We start from the raw sequence: 19,732 nt of genomic DNA, 5'->3' as shown, positions 1-19,732 counted from the left end.
AGTGTCTTGTGAAAAAGTTGCAGAATACCATTGTTTAACCTGTGAAATCAAAAGGGCCAGGTGATATAGTTTAAAGTCGGGCACATTAGGCCCCCTTGGTGTTTTGGCATTTGAAGCTTTTCAAGAGAGATACGTGGCACTGAAGATTTCCAAAGGAATTTAGAAATTAAACTATTGATTTTTTTTATAAAGAGAGTCCTTAAAGAGAATAGGTACCATGCTAAAAATATAATTGAGTTTCGGTGCCAGTACCATTTTTATAGCGTCAATCTTGCTCCACCAATGCTAGAAAAAGCTTAGTCCATGAAGAATGCGCCAGGGGGGTGTCGTGCTGCACCCGGGGGAATGGGGTGCGCAGCAGCAAACCGCTCCGGCTGGCAGCCGACCAAGGAATGCCACTGGTAGATAGTTAAATATGATGCAATCTTGGGACAATATTAGTACTTAACTTGCTAATCTCAACAGTGATTGCTGCTGACATTGGCTCTAGGTTTTTGCTAAGTTTTTTTTTAACATGTTGTATGTCACTCATCAGAAAACAGAAGAGCTTGTACTGAGTGCTACCAATAGAAGTATGAAAATCCGATGCTGAGCAAACTGGAGGAGATCCTTCGAAAACAGCTTGACACATCTGCTGAATCGCAAGGAATCGTTTTCACGAAGACACGCCAGAGCGCCCATGCGCTGCATAAGTGGGTTGAAAGCAACGGCAGGCTACAAGCTATTGGCATTAAAGCTGCTGTGTTGACTGGAGCGGGGTACAGCAACCAAACCAAGCACATGACTCAGGTAAATGGACCTTCTTTATAGAGACGGTTTTCAGTTGTCCTTGTGCCATGAGGAACAGGATAATCCTGCCTTGGTTTTACAGTACGGCATGGATTAAGGAAAGCAAGACTAGAGGTCGGAGTTTGCAAGTTACCCATGTAATCCCCCATTGTTTGGGGACTTCTGAGAGAGTAAGCTCCCTAGATAGTCACTGGGAGGTCCCTGGGTGGGAGGAAGCAGTGGCGTACCAAGTGGGGGCGGTCCACCCCGGGTGCACGCCACTGGGGGGTGCCGCGGCGCGCGCCTGCTCTGAGTTCGCTGACTTCGCGCGTTCGCTGCAGCTCCCTCTGCCCTGGAACAGGTTACTTCCTGTTCCGGGTCAGAGGGAGCTGCAGCGAACGCGTGAAGTCAGGGAACTCTGAGCAGGCGCGCGCTGCGCCACCCCCCCCCCCCAGCAGCGTGCATCCGGGGGGGGGTCCGCGCTGCATCGGGGGGGGGGGTCCACGCTGCATCGGTGGGGCGGGGCGCCGCCCCCCTAGGAACGCCACTGGAGGAAGCCCAGCCTAAGGGGAGTAGTTTTGAAATAAAATGCAGATAGTGCCCATGTGGGGGTGAGTGACAGTTTTAGGAGGACATAAATGAGGAGAATTAGAGCGGGAAAGTGTCCGTGGTTGCCTGCAATCCCCTGCCAAGTGACCCGAAGAAGGAGAAGGGGGATCCTGAAGTGACACTTTAAGTTGGGGCTAAAATCAAGGGACATTTTGTTGCCCTATTTACAACAAGAGGGAGAGGGAGCCAGAGCTTCGTGCGGATTGGGGAGCCTGGCCTGTGAGTAGGAAGAAACCTGCCCAAGGCTGGGGTGCCGCCCTGCGAGGTACACCTGCGGAAGGAGACAGCCATAAGGGATAACTCTGGAGGAGGAGGAGCTGGCTCTGGGGTTACATCTGGCTGCGGCATAAGTAGCGAGTCGGTGTATTTGTGATTAGCCCTGAGACGAAGCCCTCCCTGGAAGTATTCCTGACAAGTACAGTGGTAAAGGTGTTCCCCACGGAACGACAAAAGTGTGACATTGAGTTATAGTAGAGTTTTTATCATTGACTGTGTTAAAGGTCATTGAATCAAGAGTTGGCAGTTGCAGAACATAACAGTGCATGGCAGAAACCCAAATCATGGCAACACTCCATACTACAAATCCCAGGGCAAGCAGTGGCTTCCACCGTGTCTGGACTTTTCCTCCAGGAATTTGTCCAAACCTTTTTTTAAACCCAGATACGCCAACCGCTGTTACCACATCCTCTGGCAAAGAGTTCCAGAGCTTAAAGTGAAAGTTTGTTGTTAAGCCTCCTGGAGTGTCATATGGTTTCTGGACTGGAGAACTGATTGCTATTCCAGACCATTATCCACCCCAGCTCGATTTTAAGGTGACCAGAAAGAAGTGCAGGGTATGAGATGCCTGAAATCGAGTGGAGACTTTGGAGCTTGACGAAGTGTGAGAATTTCTTTTGTGGCCTAGTACCGGGTCAGACCCGAGTTACTCTCTGTTACAGGAGAGAATTTAGGCCAGTCCTGGATTTCTGACAACTTTGTCATGAGCATTATAGGACCTACAGTGCTGATTTCAATGGGTAAATCAGGTCACAACAATAAGGGAAAGGGGACTTGATATACTGCTTTTCTGAGGTTTTTGCAACTACATTCAAAGCGGTTTACATATATTCAGGTACTTATTTTGTACCAGGGCAATGGAGGGTTAAGTGACTTGCCCAGAGTCACAAGGAGCTGCAGGGAATCGAACCCAGTTCCCCAGGATCAAAGTCCACTGCACTAACCACTTGGCTACTCCTCCACCCATTCCACCAATAAGAGCCAAGCTCATCAGTGATGTCACAATGGCTTGATTGCCCGATACTTGGCTCACTTCTGATATTGTGATGTCATGATGCCTCGTTCCACCAATAAGAGCCAACCTCATCAGTGATGTCACAATGGCTTGGCTCACTTCTGATATTGTGATATCATGAGGGAAAGGGAAATGGGACTTGATCTACCGCCTTTCTGAGGTTTTTGCAACTACATTCAAAGCGGTTTACATATATTCAGGTGCTTATTTTGTACCAGGGGCAATGGAGGGTTAAGTGACTTGCCCAGAGTCACAAGGAGCTGCAGTGGGAATCGAACTCAGTTCCCCAGGATCAAAGTCCGCTGCACTAACCACTAGGTGACTCCTCCATCATTCCACCAATAAGAGCCAACCTCATCAGTGATGTCACAATGGCTTGATTGCCCGATACTTGGCTCACTTCTGATATTGTGATGTCATAAGGGAAAGGGGGAAAGGAAATGGGACTTGATATACTGCCTTTCTGAGGTTTTTGCAACTACATTCAAAGCGGTTTACATATATTCAGGTACTTATTTTGTACCAGGGGCAATGGAGGGTTAAGTGACTTGCCCAGAGTCACAAGGAGCTGCAGTGGGATGAACTCAGTTCCCCAGGATCAAAGTCCACTGCACTAACCACTAGGCTACTCCTCCTCATCGGAGCCTGGATATTGAATGCTGGGACATGTGTGGCTTCTGGCATTGAATATCCAGGTCTCAGCAGTCACCTGGACCTTAACCAGACCATCACCCAGTTAACTTTAGTGCATAAATTTAGGGCAGCCTTTCTGCAGTTACTTAGCCGGTTAGCGGACTGAAAATTGCAGCTAACCAGCTAAATAGGCCTTCTGCCACATTCTGCCAGTAAGCTAACCGGTTATGAGACGGCCAGTTAGTGGTGTAAATTTGAGCAGAATAATCACATTTGTCTCTACCCTCCACCCCCAGGACCTGTGGGATTAATTTTATAAGACACCTATGTCCAAGTAGCAAAATATGCCTATTTTATACAGTAACATAGGTGTTCATGTGCCTTTATAAATACAAAAAAAAACCACCGAGGTGGAGGAGTACCGTGATCAACAGGACTGTTCCAAAAAGCCAAGAAGACGTAATGAATAAGTAAAGTCTTTAATAAAAAAAGGACTCACACGGCACCGTGTTTCTGCAAAGTGCCTGCATGAGGAGTCTGGGGTGATGAAAAACAAAAAAAAGGGGATAACGCAGGATCGAGTCTTTAAAAATGAAACTGGAGAGTCATGGGATTGGAGGCAGTGTATTATTATGGATTAAGAGCTGGTTAAAAGACAGGAAGCAGAGAGTAGGGTTGAATGGTCATTATTCTCGATGGAGAAGGGTAGTTAGTGCGGTTCTCCAGGGGTCTGTGCTGGGACTGCTGCTTTTTAACATATTTATAAATGACCTTGAGATGGGAGTAACTAGTGAGGTAATTAAATTCGCAGATGACACAAGTTATCCAGGGTCGTCTCGTCGCGGGAGGAGTGTGAAAGATTACAAGAGGACCTCGTGAGACTGGGGGATTGGGCATCCAAATGGCAGATGAAGTTCAACGTTGACAAGTGCAAAGTGATGCACGTGGGAAGGAGGAACCCGAATTACGGCTATGTCATGCAAGGTTCCGCTTTAGGAGTTACGGACCGAGAAAGGGAACTGGGAGTCATCGTGGATAGAACGTTGAAATCTTCCGCTCAATGTGCTGCGGCGGCTAAGAAGGCGAACAGAATGTTGAGTATTATAAGAAAAGGAATAGAAAACAAGCATGAGGATGTTATAATGCCATTATATTGCTCCATGGTGTGACCGCACCTGGTCTATAAGCTCTACCAGTTAGTTCTGGTCGCCTTATCTCAAAAAAGATATAAAGGAATTGGAGAAGGTGCAGAGAAGGGCGACGAAAATGATAAAAGGGATGGGACGACTACCTTATGAGGAGAGGTTAAGACGGCTAGGACTCTTTAGCCTGGAGAAAAGGCAGCTGAGGGGTGATATGATAGAGGTCTACAAAATAATGAGTGGGTAGAGCGGACAGATGTGAAGCGTTTGTTTACGCTTTCTAACAATAATAGAACCAGGGGACACAAGATGAAATTAGAATGTGGTAGGTTTAAAACAATTGGAGAAAGTTTTTCTTTACTCAGCGTGTGGTTAGACTGGAACTCATTGCCGGAGAAGGTAGTGACGGCAGCTGGCCTTGCTGAGTTTAAAGGGGTCTGGACAGATTCCTCAAGGAAAAGTCCATTGAGCGTTATTAAATTCTGGGTTTTTGCCAGGCTCTTGGGGCCTGGATTGGCCGCTGTCGGAGACAGAGTGCTGGGCTTGATGGACCTTTGGTCTTTTCCCAGCGTGGCAGTGCTTATGTTAAAAAGACTAATGATACTGATAAGTACATAAGTATTGCCATACTGGGACAGACCAAAGGTCATCGAGCCCACATCCTGTTTCCAACAGTGTCCAATCCAGGTCACAAATACCCAAGATCCCAAAAATGTACAAAACATTTTATACTGCTTATCCCAGAAATAGTGGATTTTCCCCAAGTCAGTCTATGGACTTTTCCTTTAGGAAGCCGTCCAACCTTTTTTAAACTCCGTTAAGCTAACCGCCTTTACCACATTCTCTGGCAACGAATTCCAGAGTTTAATTGCACATTGAGTGAAAATTTTTTTCTCCGATTCGTTTTAAATTTACTACATTGTAGCTTCATCGCATGACCCCTAGTCCTAGTATTTTTGGAAAGCGTGAACAGATGCTTCACATCTACCCATTCAACTCCACATTATTATAGACTATCATATCTCTCCTCAGCCGCCTTTTCTCCAAGCTGAAGAGCCCTAGCCGCTTTAGCCTTTCCTCATAGGGAAGTCATCCCATCCCCTTTATCATTTTCGTTGCCCTTCTCTGCACTTTTTCTAATTCCACTATATCTTTTTTGAGATGCGGCGACCAGAATTGAACACAACATTCGAGGTGCGGTGCACCTTGGAGCGATACAAAGGCATTATAACATCCTCATGTTTGTTTTCCATTCATTTCCTAATAATACCCAACATTCTATTTGCTTTCTTGGTCCGTGACTCCTAACGTGGAACCTTGCATGACGTAGCTATAATTCGGTTTCCTGTTTCCCACATGCATCATTTTGCACTTGCTCACATTAAACCTCATCTGCCATTTAGACACCCAGTCTCGTAAGGTCTCTTGTAATTTTTCACAATCCTTTCGCGATTTAACGACTTTGAATAACTTTGTGTCATCAGCAAATCTAATTACCTCACTAGTTACTCCCATCTCTAGGTCATCTATAAATATGTTAAAAAGCAGCGGTCCCAGCACAGAGCCCTGGAGAACCCCACTAACTACCCTTCTCCATTGAGAACACTGACCATTTAACCCTACTCTCTGTTTTCTATCTTTTAACCAGTTTTTATCCACAATAAAACACTACCTCCTATCCCATGACTCTCCAATTCCTCTGGAGTCTTTCATGAGGTACTTTGTCAAACGCCTTCTGAAAATCCAGATACACAATATCAACTGGCTCCCCTTTATCCACATGTTTGTTCACCCCTTCAAAGAAATGTAGTAGATTGGCGAGGCAAGATTTCCCTTCACTAAATCCATGTTGACTTTGTCTCATTAATCCATGCTTTTGAATATGCTCTGTTATCAAGCGGCCCCAGCACCATTACCTACCACACCAGATCATGTGCTCCACTAAGGACTAGGTCTAGAATTTTTCCTTCTCTCGTCGGTTCCTGTATCAGCTGCTCCATAAAGCTGTCCTTGATTTCATCAAGGAATTTTACCTCCCTAGCGTGTCCCGATGTTACATTTACCCTGTCAATATTGGGGTAATTGAAATCACCCATTATTATTGTGTTGCCAAGTTTGTTTGCGTCCCTAATTTCCTTTAACATTTCTGCATCCGTCTGGTCATCCTGGCCAGGCGGACAGTAGTACACTCCTATCACTATCCTTTTCCCCTTTGCACATGGAATTTCAATCCACAGTGATTCCAAGAAGTGTTTTGTTTCCTGCAGAATTTTCAATCTATTTGATTCAAGGCTCTCGTTAATATACAATGCTACCCCTCCACCAATTCGATCCACCCTATCACTACGATATAATTTGTATCCCGGTATGACAGTGTCCCACTGGTTATCCTAACAGCAGCGAGGTACGAACTCTGTGGAAGACTGTAACATCTCAGGGCTGAGAAAATTCCAAAATGGCAAATATTTGCCGAAACACGGTGCCATGTAGAGTCAGGCTCTCAGCGTTCAGAGTTTCTGTTTATTACTTATTTATGGCATTTTTTTAAAAATCTCACATTAAAAATGAATTAGATTGGAACCTGTGAACATTTAAATGTTTTTTTTCCCAGAGAGTAATGCATTGCCCCCCACCCTCCACCCCAGGCTCTCCCTGGGTATAGCCAGCTCTGCAATTTGGGAGGGGGGGGGGCACACCACTGGGCGTGAGTCAGTGGGATGCAGAACAAAACACTGCTGCAGTCCACGCTGAACAAGTTCATTTCGGAACAGAAGCACTATTAGACTTTGAAATTTTTGCATGCTCAGCTTTCCTGTTTAATGTAGTTTGCCGGTAGTTATGCCCTCTAATATTTCTTTCTGCTCTCTTAAGGTTATCAATAGAAATCAAACAAAATAAAACATGGAAAAGAAATAAGATGATACCTTTTTTATTGGACATAACTTAATACATTTCTTGATTAGCTTTCGAAGGTTGCCCTTCTTCCTCAGATCGGAAATAAGCAAATGTGCTAGCTGACAGTGTATATAAGTGAAAACATTCAAGCATTACTATGACAGTAAAATAGATACCATTGGGATTCTACATGGAATGTTGCTGCTATTGGAGATTCTACATGGAATGTGCTACTATTGAGATTCTGTTGCTACTATTGGAGGTTCTACATGGAATGTTGCTACTATTGGAGGTTCTACATGGAATGTTGCTACTATTGGAGATTCTACATGGAATGTTGCTACTATTGGGGTTCTACATGGAATGTTACTATTGGAGATTCTACATGGAATGTTGCTACTATTGAGATTCTGTTGCTACTATTGGAGGTTCTACATGGAATGTTGCTACTATTGGAGATTCTACATGGAATGTTGCTGCTATTGGAGATTCTACATGGAATGTTGCTACTATTGGAGATTCTACATGGAATGTTGCTATTCCACTAGCAACATTCCATGTAGAAGGCTGCGCAGGCTTCTGTTTCTGTGAGTCTGACGTCCTGCACGTACGTGCAGGACGTCAGACTCACAGAAGCAGAAGCCTGCGCGGCCACATTGGTGATCTGCAAGGGCCGACTTCTACATGGAATGTTGCTAGTGAATAGCAACATTCCATGTAGAATCTATAGAAATCAAACAAAATAAAACATGGAAAAGAAAATAAGATGATACCTTTTTTATTGGACATAACTTAATACATTTCTTATTAGCTTTCGAAGGTTGCCCTTCTTCCTTAGATCGGAAATAAGCAATGTGCTAGCTGACAGTGTTATAAGTGAAAACATTCAAGCATTACTATGACAGTAAATAGATACCATTGGAGATTCTACATGGAATGTTGCTGCTATTGGAGATTCTACATGGAATGTTGCTACTATTGAGATTCTGTTGCTACTATTGGAGGTTCTACATGGAATGTTGCTACTATTGGAGATTCTACATGGAATGTTGCTACTATTGGAGGTTCTACATGGAATGTTGCTACTATGGAGATTCTACATGGAATGTTGCTACTATTGAGATTCTGTTGCTACTATTGGAGGTTCTACATGGAATGTTGCTACTATTGGAGATTCTACTGGAATGTTGCTGCTATTGGAGATTCTACATGGAATGTTGCTAGTATTGGAGATTCTACATGGAATGTTGCTATTCCACTAGCAACATTCCATGTAGAAGGCTGCGCAGGCTTCTGTTTCTGTGAGTCTGACGCTGCACGTACGTGCAGGACGTCAGACTCACAGAAGCAAGCCTGCGCGGCCACATTGGTGATCTGCAAGGGCCGACTTCTACATGGAATGTTTGCTAGTGGAATAGCAACATTCCATGTAGAATCTATAGAAATCAAACAAAATAAAACATGGAAAAGAAATAAGATGATACCTTTTTTATTGGACATAACTTAATACATTTCTTATTAGCTTTCGAAGGTTGCCCTTCTTCCTCAGATCGGAAATAAGCAAATGTGCTAGCTGACAGTGTATATAGTGAAACATTCAAGCATTACTATGACAGTAAAATAGATACCATTGGAGATTCTACATGGAATGTTGCTGCTATTGGAGATTCTACATGGAATGTTGCTACTATTGAGATTCTGTTGCTACTATATTGGAGTTCTACATGGAATGTTGCTACTATTGGAGGTTCTACATGGAATGTTGCTACTATTGGAGATTCACATGGAATGTTGCTACTATTGGAGGTTCTACATGGAATGTTGCTACTATTGGAGATTCTACATGGAATGTTGCTACTATTGAGATTCTGTTGCTACTATTGGGTTCTACATGGAATGTTGCTACTATTGGAGATTCTACATGGAATGTTGCTGCTATTGGATTTCTACATGGAATGTTGCTAGTATTGGAGATTCTACATGGAATGTTGCTATTCCACTAGCAACATTCCATGTAGAAGCTGCGCAGGCTTCTGTTTCTGTGAGTCTGACGTCCTGCACGTACGTGCAGGACGTCAACTCACAGAAGCAGAAGCCTGCGCGGCCACATTGGTGATCTGCAAGGGCCGACTTCTACATGGAATGTTGCTAGTGGAATAGCAACATTCCATGTAGAATCTATAGAATCAAACAAAATAAAACATGGAAAGAAAATATGATACCTTTTTTATTGGACATAACTTAATACATTTCTTGATTAGCTTTCGAAGGTTGCCCTTCTTCGTCAGATCGGAAATAAGCAAATGTGCTAGCTGACAGTGTATATAAGTGAAAACATTCAGCATTACTATGACAGTCTGACAGGGTGGGAGGATGGGGGGGTCGGAGGTATGCATGGGGACATCAAAGCATATCATTGATATTCTAACAGGATGGGTGTGGATAGGTGAGGGTGGGTGATCAACAGAGACATACAGCTTTATGGTTTATAATGGGCTAGGAACCCCAGATCCTTGTTAATCCTTTCTGTTGGGTGTTTAAAATATTCAATCATTCTGACTTCAAAGGTCTTACGTTCTTGTATGGTTTTAAAGTTACCTTTGCTCTCTCTTAGAATGACCAGCAGAAAGTAATCCAGGAATTCCGCAAACAGATGCTCAACCTCCTGATCTCCACCAGTGTAGCAGAGGAGGGCTGGATATCCCAGAATGCAACATTGTTGTGCGCTATGGCCTGATGACAAATGAGATCTCTATGGTTCAGGTGCGTCGTGTGACTATTAAAATTTCACCTCTTTCAGTGGCATACTAAAGGCAGGGCACACTGTATGCATAGACGCTACATGTGGCAAGCATTACCCCAAAAGAATGGTTTGCCATCCTAGTTCCAGTGGACTCCACCGCTGGCTTCCCATGATGTACAGCATCAGTGAAGCTGTGGGACCTTCCCCCTGCTGCATGACTGCTAGCTTCAGTGCCACTCAGATAACATAAATAACATATAAAGATTACAATTGGTGTCAGTTTTTGCATAACGTTGACGTCCAGTGGAGGGAAACTCTCAATCGTGTCCTTCAACAGTAGAGACACACCATTGGCAGATCCCTCGTTTAATACGGGAGCCAGAGTAATTGACACGCTTAATTCTTTTCCAAGATAAAAATTCTCTGATTGTTGTACTCCTACATAATGCAGTAATCGGTTATGGAGATGATGCAGTATAGAAGATATAGCTGGCGATAGTATTGAGTAAGGATACGCATGTTAACACCTCTCCCTAAATATTCTGTTTATATTGGAGTAAGATCTAGCACTTAGATAAGCCTCGTAGATGGCATTCATGGGGTAGCCTCTATCAATAACCTCCATTTCAAATCCCAAGGTTGATATTTAAATTCAATTAACGTAGAACAAATTCTTCTCAGGCCCATATTCCGCTTTAACTGTTACATTTGTGGTGGAAAGTGTGAGCTGTCCAAAATCCACCAAAAACCTACTGTACCCACATATAGGTGACACCTGCAGACATAAGGGGTTTTTGTAGTGGTTGGGTACAGTAGGGTTTTGGTGGGCTCACCATAAAATGTAAGGGGCTAACAGTGAGATGTGTACCTGGCATCTTTTATATGAAGTCCATTTTGCCCCCCCCCCCCCCCCCCCCAGGGTGCCCCATTGCTACTATTAATCACAACTAAAGCATTACTAAACGTAGGCAGTTCTGTACACATTACATGCAGGTAATTTCTTTGTCCCGTGAGGGCTCACAATCTAAGTTTTTGTACTTGGGGAAATGGAGGGTTAAGGGGGTCTTTTACTAAGCGCACTTGCGTTTTTATTGCGTGCTAAAAATAGGCACACGCTAAACTTAGAGACGCCAATGTATTCCTATGGGCGTCTCTAATGTTTAGCGTGCGCCTATTTTTAGCAAGCGCGCCTTAGAAAAGACCCCCTAAGTCTTAAGGAACTGTAGTAGGAATTGAACCCAGATCACTGCAATCATAGCCCACTACACTAACCGTTAGGCTACTCCTCCAGTCCGCTATGCTGTTGGGATGTCTATGGTACCAGTGTAATAAGAATGCTGGCCCCCTCCCCTCCAGACGTCCCAATGGCTTATTTTTCTGCGTTTTCCTCTTGGCCTTTTTTCCCCAAAAAATTATCACAAAAGAAAAATGCACTGAGCACAAAACATGTAAAACAGCTAGAAATGGATAAGTTTGAAACAACGATTTTCAGGTTCGAAACGGCCGTGTTCACCACTTGATAGTGTAATAACTTTTTGGGAAATCTAGGTTGTTGTCCTTTTTGTAAATGTAATAGAGATATGGCAGCAGGGCTGGATTTCCATATTGACCTGTAGAATGTAGCCCAACTATTGAAGCCCTTCTTTTCATGCTTAGAGTAGGCTTTGTTTTTTCTATCGCCTCACTACCATAAGACATCAGTGACGAGGTGAAGCTTCAGAGGACGGAGCTAGGTAGAACGTCAGTGCACCTGCAAAGAATAACCTGATTCTGACTGACTCATTTATCCAGGCCAGGGGCCGAGCCCGTGCTGAAGACAGTGTGTACTCTGTGTTGGCTAAATCGGGCAGCAAGGAGGTCAAGAGAGAGAACACCAATGAGTCTCTGGAGGAGCTGATGAAGAGAGCCATTGAGGAGGTGCAGAGAATGCCAGAGGCAGAGTATCGGCAAAAGGTATCACCACGACACAGCCATCTCCGCACGCATTGGGAGGCGTGGGGGGAGCTCAGTTATTCCAAAAGGTCAAAGAAACAGGATATATTTGGGAAGGATGTACCAAAGTACTGCATACAAACCAGGCATGTCTAGGAGGGACTCGGTTGTGTGTCTCAGTAGGGCAGCAGGAGATGTGTAAGTTGGTAGAGATAGTGGGTATGGGGTGTGAATAGTGATGATAGTGTATGTGAGGTCCATGTGTATCAGTATTATCTACATGAAGCAAGTTTAGCTGTTTAACTCTGGATGCAGATGCTATGTTGTGTGGTGTGTGTGTGTGTGTGACTGTTTAGGGTGTGTTGTGTGAATAAGGGGATGGGTATGTTGGGTTATATGAGTGTGTGCATAAGGCATGGGTATTGGGATGAATGTGCCTGAGGGAATGAGTATTTTGTGAATGTATGTACGCTTTCAGGGGCAGACTGAGGGTGGTCTGGACCTCCCTGCCTGGCCGCTGCTCCGCACCCACCTGAGGGGGCCTGGTGGTCTACAGTCCTCTGCAGAGGGGCATGTTTTTTCCTGCCCCCTGCACTGCCGCTATTCTTCCACCTGCCGACGCCACTGTGTTTTCAAAATGGCGGCCGAAAGTTCCCGCAGTAGTCTCGCAGGTCTCAACAGTCTTGCAAGACTTCCTCAAGGAGTCAGCTGCCATTTTTAAAAAAGGTGGTGCCGGGCAGCCCAGCGGGCCGGGCAGGAAAGAACATGATTTCCCCCCCCCCCCCCCCCCCCCACTAGATCACCAGCGGTGCACCGTGCAGAGCCTCTGGGCCCTCAGGCACTGCTCGGTTGCCCGAATGGTCAGTCCACCCATGTATGCTTGTAAGCGGGGATGGTTATGTTGGACACCAGGGCTGTGCCAACACAGTAAGCACGGTAAGCGCCGCAGGGGGGCGCCTGCCTTCAAGGGCGCCATGCCGTCGAGCTGTATTTAAAAAAAAAAAAACTTTACTCCTCCGCTCCATCCCCGATTCCCTGGTGCTTTAAATTTACCTTGCTCCGCCTCCGACGTCTGCACAGCGTCAGTGAAAGCACTCCCTGTCTGACGTCTCTCCACCAGCCTTCCCTTCGCTCGTTTGTTCCCTCTGTGTCCTGCCCTCAAGGAAATGATGTCAGAAGAAGGCGGGACACAGAGGGAACGAACGAGCAAAGGGAAGGCTGGTGGAGAGATGTCAGACAGGCAGCACTTTCACTGACGCTGCGCAGATGCCGGAGGCGGAGAGAGGTAAATTTAAAGCGCCGGGGAATCGGGGATGGAGCGGAGGAGGCTCAGGCCAAACCCAGCCATTTCCTCCATCCGCCCCAGACGGCAGCTTGGGGAGCAGCTCTGCTCTTTGGCACCACCCAGCTCTTCACGTGCCTTGGAGCCAGGGGGTCCGGGGGGGGGGGGGCGCCAACTGATGGTCTGCAGGGGGCATCAGAGACCCTAGGCACGGCCATGTGTGTTTTTGAATAGCATGGCAGAGGCAACACATATAAAAAGACATGTGCACAGATAACCTGATACATATACACTCAAACAGCACAGATATACAGGGTGAGGCAAAAAAAACCCCAAAACCCTAGAGTGTTTTGATGTTTTTCAGCAACCGCTGGGGAATTTCAATGTGACGTTTTACAGTTTTATTTGTTGTTACTCTCTACATTTATGTGCTGAGTGAAATGAGATTATCTTTAAACACGGCAAAGTTACAGACTTTTTAGCGTGACTACCCAGCGTTTTTCGTGCGTTCAAAAATGTTTACACTGTAAAACTACCATTATTTGGAAAAAAAAGAACAGGAGCAATGTTGGCGGCCTATCAAAAGCTCCACCCACAGCCGCAAACAATCGTAAAAATCAGGGAAGCGCTGCAGATGAGCTGGGACAGCCTGCCACAGAGGACGATCGATCGACAAGGCTGTTAAGAACGTCCCAAAGTGACTAAAGGCCTGTGTTAAAGGTGGGGGTGAACCCTTTGAGCATTCACAGTGGCTGCAAAATTCTGACACATTGTTAATTGTATCGTTTGAATGACGTTATTTTACTGTGTTTTAAATGGAATATTTTTAACGTGCAAAAATCACCAGGTAGTAATGCTAAAATGTCAATAACATCAACATAGCTTAAGATAATGTTATTTAATAGCAATACATAAGAATGATTTATTATTTTATTTATTTATTATATTGTATCCCCACTTTCCCACTAAAAGCAGGCTCAATGCGGCTTACATAGCTCAAAGCCCACCTCTTCAATGTCGCCTTCGGCACCTAACCACTGCACCTCTATTCAGGAAATCTTGACTGCCCCAACTTGAAATTTCGTCCTTTAGATTGTAAGCTCCTTCGAGCAGGGACTGTCCTTCTTTGTTAAACTGTACAGCGCTGCGTAACCCTAGTAGCGCTCTAGAAATGTTAAATAGTAGTAGTAGTAGGTAACACAGAATTTTGTTATGTAAATTAGGAAATTAAGTTTAACATAATAGAAGGATGGATGGGTAGGTAGAGACAGGTGATAGAGAGAGGAGGGTAAGGTGGGAGATAGATTCTGGGTCAATGTCGTTTTCTCTTCAGTATTTGTAAGGTAGATGGGTTCATGAGATTAATCTGGGTCTTTTGGGTAGGCTTGATTGAATAGATACGTACGTAAAATTTCTCGCTGAAAGTCAAAGCGGTTGCTGAGAAAACGACAAAATACTCTAGGGAGGTTACCTTTTTGTGCCTCACCCTATACATGAACACACACAGAGGCTGGAAAGAATCCTGAACCATGTCCTACGTGCTTTTCTGAATTATTTGACTGGGCAATATTGGCAGGATATACAGTGATATGCCGGCTTCTGCGAGTCTTTTAAATGGCTTGAATCTGAGAAGAGACGGGAAATCGCACAACCTGTAAACATAACAACGGCTTGTTTGTTTCTTATGTAGATCTTCGAACTACAGAAGGAGTCTATCATATCTCGGAAAGTGAAAGAGGCACAACAGGAATGCAAGAAGCAGAAGTATCGAGCAGAAGAAGTGTTCTGTATTGCAGAAACTGCAATGTGGCTGTGTGTTACGGCAGCGACTTGAGGACGATTGAGAAAACACATCACGTCAACATCAATCCAGATTTCAAGTGAGTGCTGTGAGGAAAGAGGCAACGTATGTGAGATGAGAGCCTCGGCCTTTCTATACACAAAAAGGAACACAGGAAGGCTTCACAAACCCAGGAACAAAACAATTAAAATACGTATAAAAATAGCATAAAACAAATAAATGATAGATGCACAATAAAATAAATATACTGAAAGTCCGATAATGTGCATTAAAATTTGTCAAAGCTGAAGACTCAGCTCAAGACTCGACACAGCTCCATTTTTGGCGTGTAACGTGCCTGCTTCAGGAGTCTATTATGAAGAGGAAAAACAAATGTAAGATAGTAATAAAACATGTATATAGTAACATAGTAAATGACGGCAGAAAAAGACCTGCACGGTCCATCCAGTCTGCCCAACAAGATAAACTCATATGTGCTGCTTTTTGTGTATACCCTACTTTGATTTGTACCTGTGGTCTTCAGGGCACAGACCGTATAAGTCTGCCCAGCACTATCCTCGCCTCCCACCACCGGCTGGCTCTGCCACCCAATCTCGGCTAAGCTCCTTAGGATCCATTCCTTCTGAATAGGATTCCTTTATGTTTATCCCACGCGTGTTTGAATTCTGTTACCGTTTTCATTTCCACCACCTCCCGCGGGAGGGCATTCCAAGCATCCACTACTCTCTCCATCTCATTTCATGTCCTCTCGTTCTACTGCCTTCGCACCTCCGGAAAAGGTTCGTTTGCGGATTAATACCTTTCAAATATTTGAACGTCTGTATCATATCACCCCTGTTTCTCCTTTCCTCCAGAGTATACATGTTCAGGTCATCAAGTCTCTCCTCATACGTGTTGTAACGCAAATCCCTTACCATTCTCGTAGCTTTTCTTTGCACCGCTTCAATTCATCCTTCGCAAGGTACGGCCTCCAAAACTGAACACAATACTCTAGGTGGGGCCTCACCAACGACTTATACGGGGGCATCAACACCTCCTTTCTTCTGCTGGTCACACCTCTCTCTATACAGCCTAACAACCTTCTAGCTACGGCCACCGCCTTGTCACACTGTTTCGTCGCCTTCAGATCCTCAGATACTATCACCCCAAGATCCCTCTCCCCGTCCGTACCTATCAGATTCTCCCCCCTAACACATACATCTTCCGAGGGTTTCTATTCCCTAAGTGCATCACTTTGCATTTCTTCACATTGAATTTTAATTGCCATACCTTAGACCATTCTTCTAGCTTCCTCAGATCCTTTTTCATGTTTTCCATGAGCATGCAATAAAAAGAGAATTCACAGGTATTTGTGTGCGTAAACAATGTATAAACATAAATATAAATTAATAATAATATATAAAATGTATAAAACCATAAAATATATTACACAACATATGCATACATTGTACACAAAACCACATGTGGCCTATACATGCAGGACATATGGTGCTCACATACTTTCAATGGCATGCAGTGTCTGTGCTGCCCATAAGCATTTCTGTATGCTTTGCTGGCTAGAACTGTCTTCTGAGTCTATAAACATTTATGTGCCCATCACAATTGTACATGTTTAGAATACTAGCATATTGCACATGCTATTTACAGAAACCTAGCACACGTGTGACCGAAGAGCCAATTCTTTACATCAGTCCTAAACATCTTATAACAACTCTCCAGTAGAGGGTCCAGTGGTAATGAATTCACTGCGCAGGAGTAAGAAAACTGAAAGTGTATTACATGATAGAGACTTAGACAATGATGACAGTTAAAGACCATCCAATCTACCCTCCATGCCATCGATACACAAAAAAGTGGGAACAGAGGAAGGCTCGACAAACCCAGGAACAAAACAATTAAAATATGTATAAAAATAGCATAAAACAATATATGTTTCATTTATTTATTTACAGCATTTATCCCACAATTTCCCACCCATGGGCAGGCCCAATGTGGCTTACAACAATCTACATAAAACACAGCATGTCAGGGGTCAAACAATTAATGTCCTAGAAGTATAAAGGGGAAATGGCAAAGCGAGGTAAAGTGAAAAAGAGAGAGCAGCGGTGAGTAATGTGACACCGGGGTAAGACAGATCAGAAGGAATAAACGGGTTAAGACCAAGGGCTAGATGCATCAACCAAACGTTAAAAATCTAAATCGTAAAAGTGCTTAACGAATTTGAAACAACGAAGAATGCACAAAAAAAACAGCTCAGAAATGTTCGGTGCGGTATTGAAAAGTACAATGTATCAAGCGTACGTTATCCCCGTCGTTTTTGCTCCTTAAGCATGCGCAGAGCAGCCACAAACGTATTAAACCTACGTAGGTTGCTTACATCAGACTGGGGCGTGCGAGGGGGGCTCCCGACCTGCAAGCCTTTTAGCTGTCTGATCTAGCAGAAGAGTGCAGTTGAAGATAACTCTAAAAAGAACAACTCTCGACCTTCGTAAATCCCCTTTTGTAACAAAGACCTCTTTGCAGTTTGTTTACAGTACTGGGAAATTGGCTTCAAAGCTGTGGGAGAAGGGGAGACAGGATTTTTAAGCTGCAGGGAGAAGCAGTATGTTTTGTTTTGTAATGATGCAGGGGAAAGCGGAGAGCCAGTGTTTGTGTTTATATCTCACTTTACTTTTTAAACATGCTGGCTTGGATTTTTATGGTGCAGGGGGCAGCGGACAGGTCTTAAAGACAGGTCTGAGCACACGTAAAATTTCTGACGGTAAATGATTCGTTGCAGTCATCGGTATGGTTAGTGCATTCCGAATTGTCCACATTTCAATGGTAGTTTCTCCTTTGCATTCCGTTTTCGTTAGCTGCTTGCTTCGTAGGAAAAACCTTTAATGCATGCAATGGTTAGGAATTTCCTTCGTTAAAGGGTTGTTAGAGGGTTGTTAAGGTTTAGTGCATCTAGCCCCAAGTTTGGATAGGGCAGTGGCCAGAGGGACCAGCATGATGTTGAAGAGACTCGGTGAAAGTGGGGAGTCCTGTGGCACACGGCTGGCTGCCTTCCAGATAGGAGATAAGCTTGAGCTGGAGTGCACTTGATAGGTTCTTGATGTGAAGAAACCTTTCAACCATGCTAATACATTTCCACTGGCGCCAAGTAATCGAGTAACTGTAGTAAGATGTGATGGTTCACCATGTCAAAAGCGCTGGACGTGTCACGATAGATGCACAATAAAATAAGTATACTGAAAGTCCGATAATGTACATAAAATCAATATCCTTTGGATTTGTTGCACACTTTCTTGAATGCAGATGCAGTCCTCTTCAAGGTAGCACATATGAGTTTATCTGTTGGGCAGACTGGATGGACCGTGCAGGTCTTTTTCTGCCGTCATCTACTATGTTACTATGTTCTCCACTGCGAGACTGTTCTTTCATTCACCACTCTTTCCTTATGTTACTTCTGAGTCTGTCCCTTTTCACAGTGGCGTTCCTAGGGGGGGGGCGGTGGGGCGGTCCGCCCCGGGTGCACGTCTGTCCTCCGTTGTTCCATGCTTCTTCTCTGCCCCGGAACAGGTAGAAAGCATGAAAGAACGGAGGACAGCGCGCGCGGCACCCCCCCCCAGCGGCGTGCACCCGGCGGGGGGTTCCTTCGCGGGGTGTCCTTTTGCCGGGGGGGGGGGTCCGCGCTGCATCGGGGGGGGGCGCTGCACCCGGGGGGCGGGGCGCATCGGCGATCCGCCCCGGGGGCCAGCCCCCCCAAGGAACGCCACTGCCTTTTCACCTCCATCCCAAACCTCCCTCATTCCATAGCTTCCTTTCAATTGAAACTTTATTCCTGTGTATTTATGCCAGAGGTATTTAAATGTCTTTAGCAGAATTAGAAAAGGTTCAAAGAAGAGCGACCAAAATGATAAGGGGATGGAACTCCTCTGGTATGAGGAAAGGCTAAAGAGGTTAGGGCTCTTCAGCTTGGAAAAGAGACGGCTGAGGGGAGATATGATTGAGGTCTACAAAATCCTGAGTGGTGTAGAAGTAAATCGATTTTTTACTTGTTCCAAAAGTACAAAGACTTGGGGATACTCGAGGAGATTAGATGGAAATGCTTTTGAAACAAATGGGAGGAAATATTTTTTCACTCAACAAATAGTTAAGCTCTGAAGCTCTTTGCTGAAGGAGGTGATAACAGGGTTAGCGTATCTGGTTTAAAAAAGGTTTGGACAAATTCCTGGAGGAAAAGTCCATCGTCTTCTATTGAGACAGACATGGGAAGCAAATGCTTGCCCTGGGATTTGTAGTATGGAGTGTTGCCAAGATTTGGGTTTCTGCCAGGTACTTGTGACCTGGCTTGGCCACTGTTTGGAAAACAGGATACTGGGCTAGATGGACCGTTGGTCTGACCCAGTACGGCTACTCTTATGTTCTTAATATTCTTGCTCTTGTCAGCACCTCCTCATAAGCCGTGACATTCTTAGTTAATTACTTATTCGAATGTACCTCACAATATCAGCGGTGAGACCAGGATTCAATGACAGACCATTTCCTGTGACTGACATTGAATATCCGGTGTATTTTTGACCAGTTTAAACGTAAGCGGCCAAGCATGTATTTTATTTTATTATGGATTTAGCTCATGCTTTTTCAGTAC

At 44.6% G+C, this 19,732-nt stretch overlaps 2 protein-coding genes across 2 annotated transcripts in view; both read left to right on the top strand.

The window, feature by feature from the left end:
* Positions 1-585: 585 nt before the first annotated feature.
* Positions 586-10,075, top strand: LOC115481410 (probable ATP-dependent RNA helicase DHX58). The gene is made up of 2 exons (XM_030220497.1): positions 586-789; positions 9,953-10,075. Exons 1-2 carry the CDS (start codon positions 586-588, stop codon positions 10,073-10,075), a joined length of 327 nt encoding a protein of 108 aa, XP_030076357.1.
* LOC115481409 (probable ATP-dependent RNA helicase DHX58) overlaps positions 10,075-19,732 on the top strand; it is a 34,837-nt gene continuing 25,179 nt past the window's right edge. Inside the window, exons 1-4 of the mRNA XM_030220496.1 lie at positions 10,075-10,101; positions 11,873-12,034; positions 12,389-12,395; positions 14,986-15,175. Coding sequence (XP_030076356.1) covers positions 10,075-10,101; positions 11,873-12,034; positions 12,389-12,395; positions 14,986-15,175 — 386 coding nt within the window. The remainder of the gene's footprint in view (positions 10,102-11,872; positions 12,035-12,388; positions 12,396-14,985; positions 15,176-19,732) is intronic.

Source organism: Microcaecilia unicolor, chromosome 12, assembly GCF_901765095.1.
Source record: "Microcaecilia unicolor chromosome 12, aMicUni1.1, whole genome shotgun sequence".
NCBI classification, from domain to species: domain Eukaryota; kingdom Metazoa; phylum Chordata; class Amphibia; order Gymnophiona; family Siphonopidae; genus Microcaecilia; species Microcaecilia unicolor.
The sequence above is the reverse complement of the archived record's forward strand: the minus strand, read 5'-3'. Positions and strand labels throughout refer to the sequence as shown.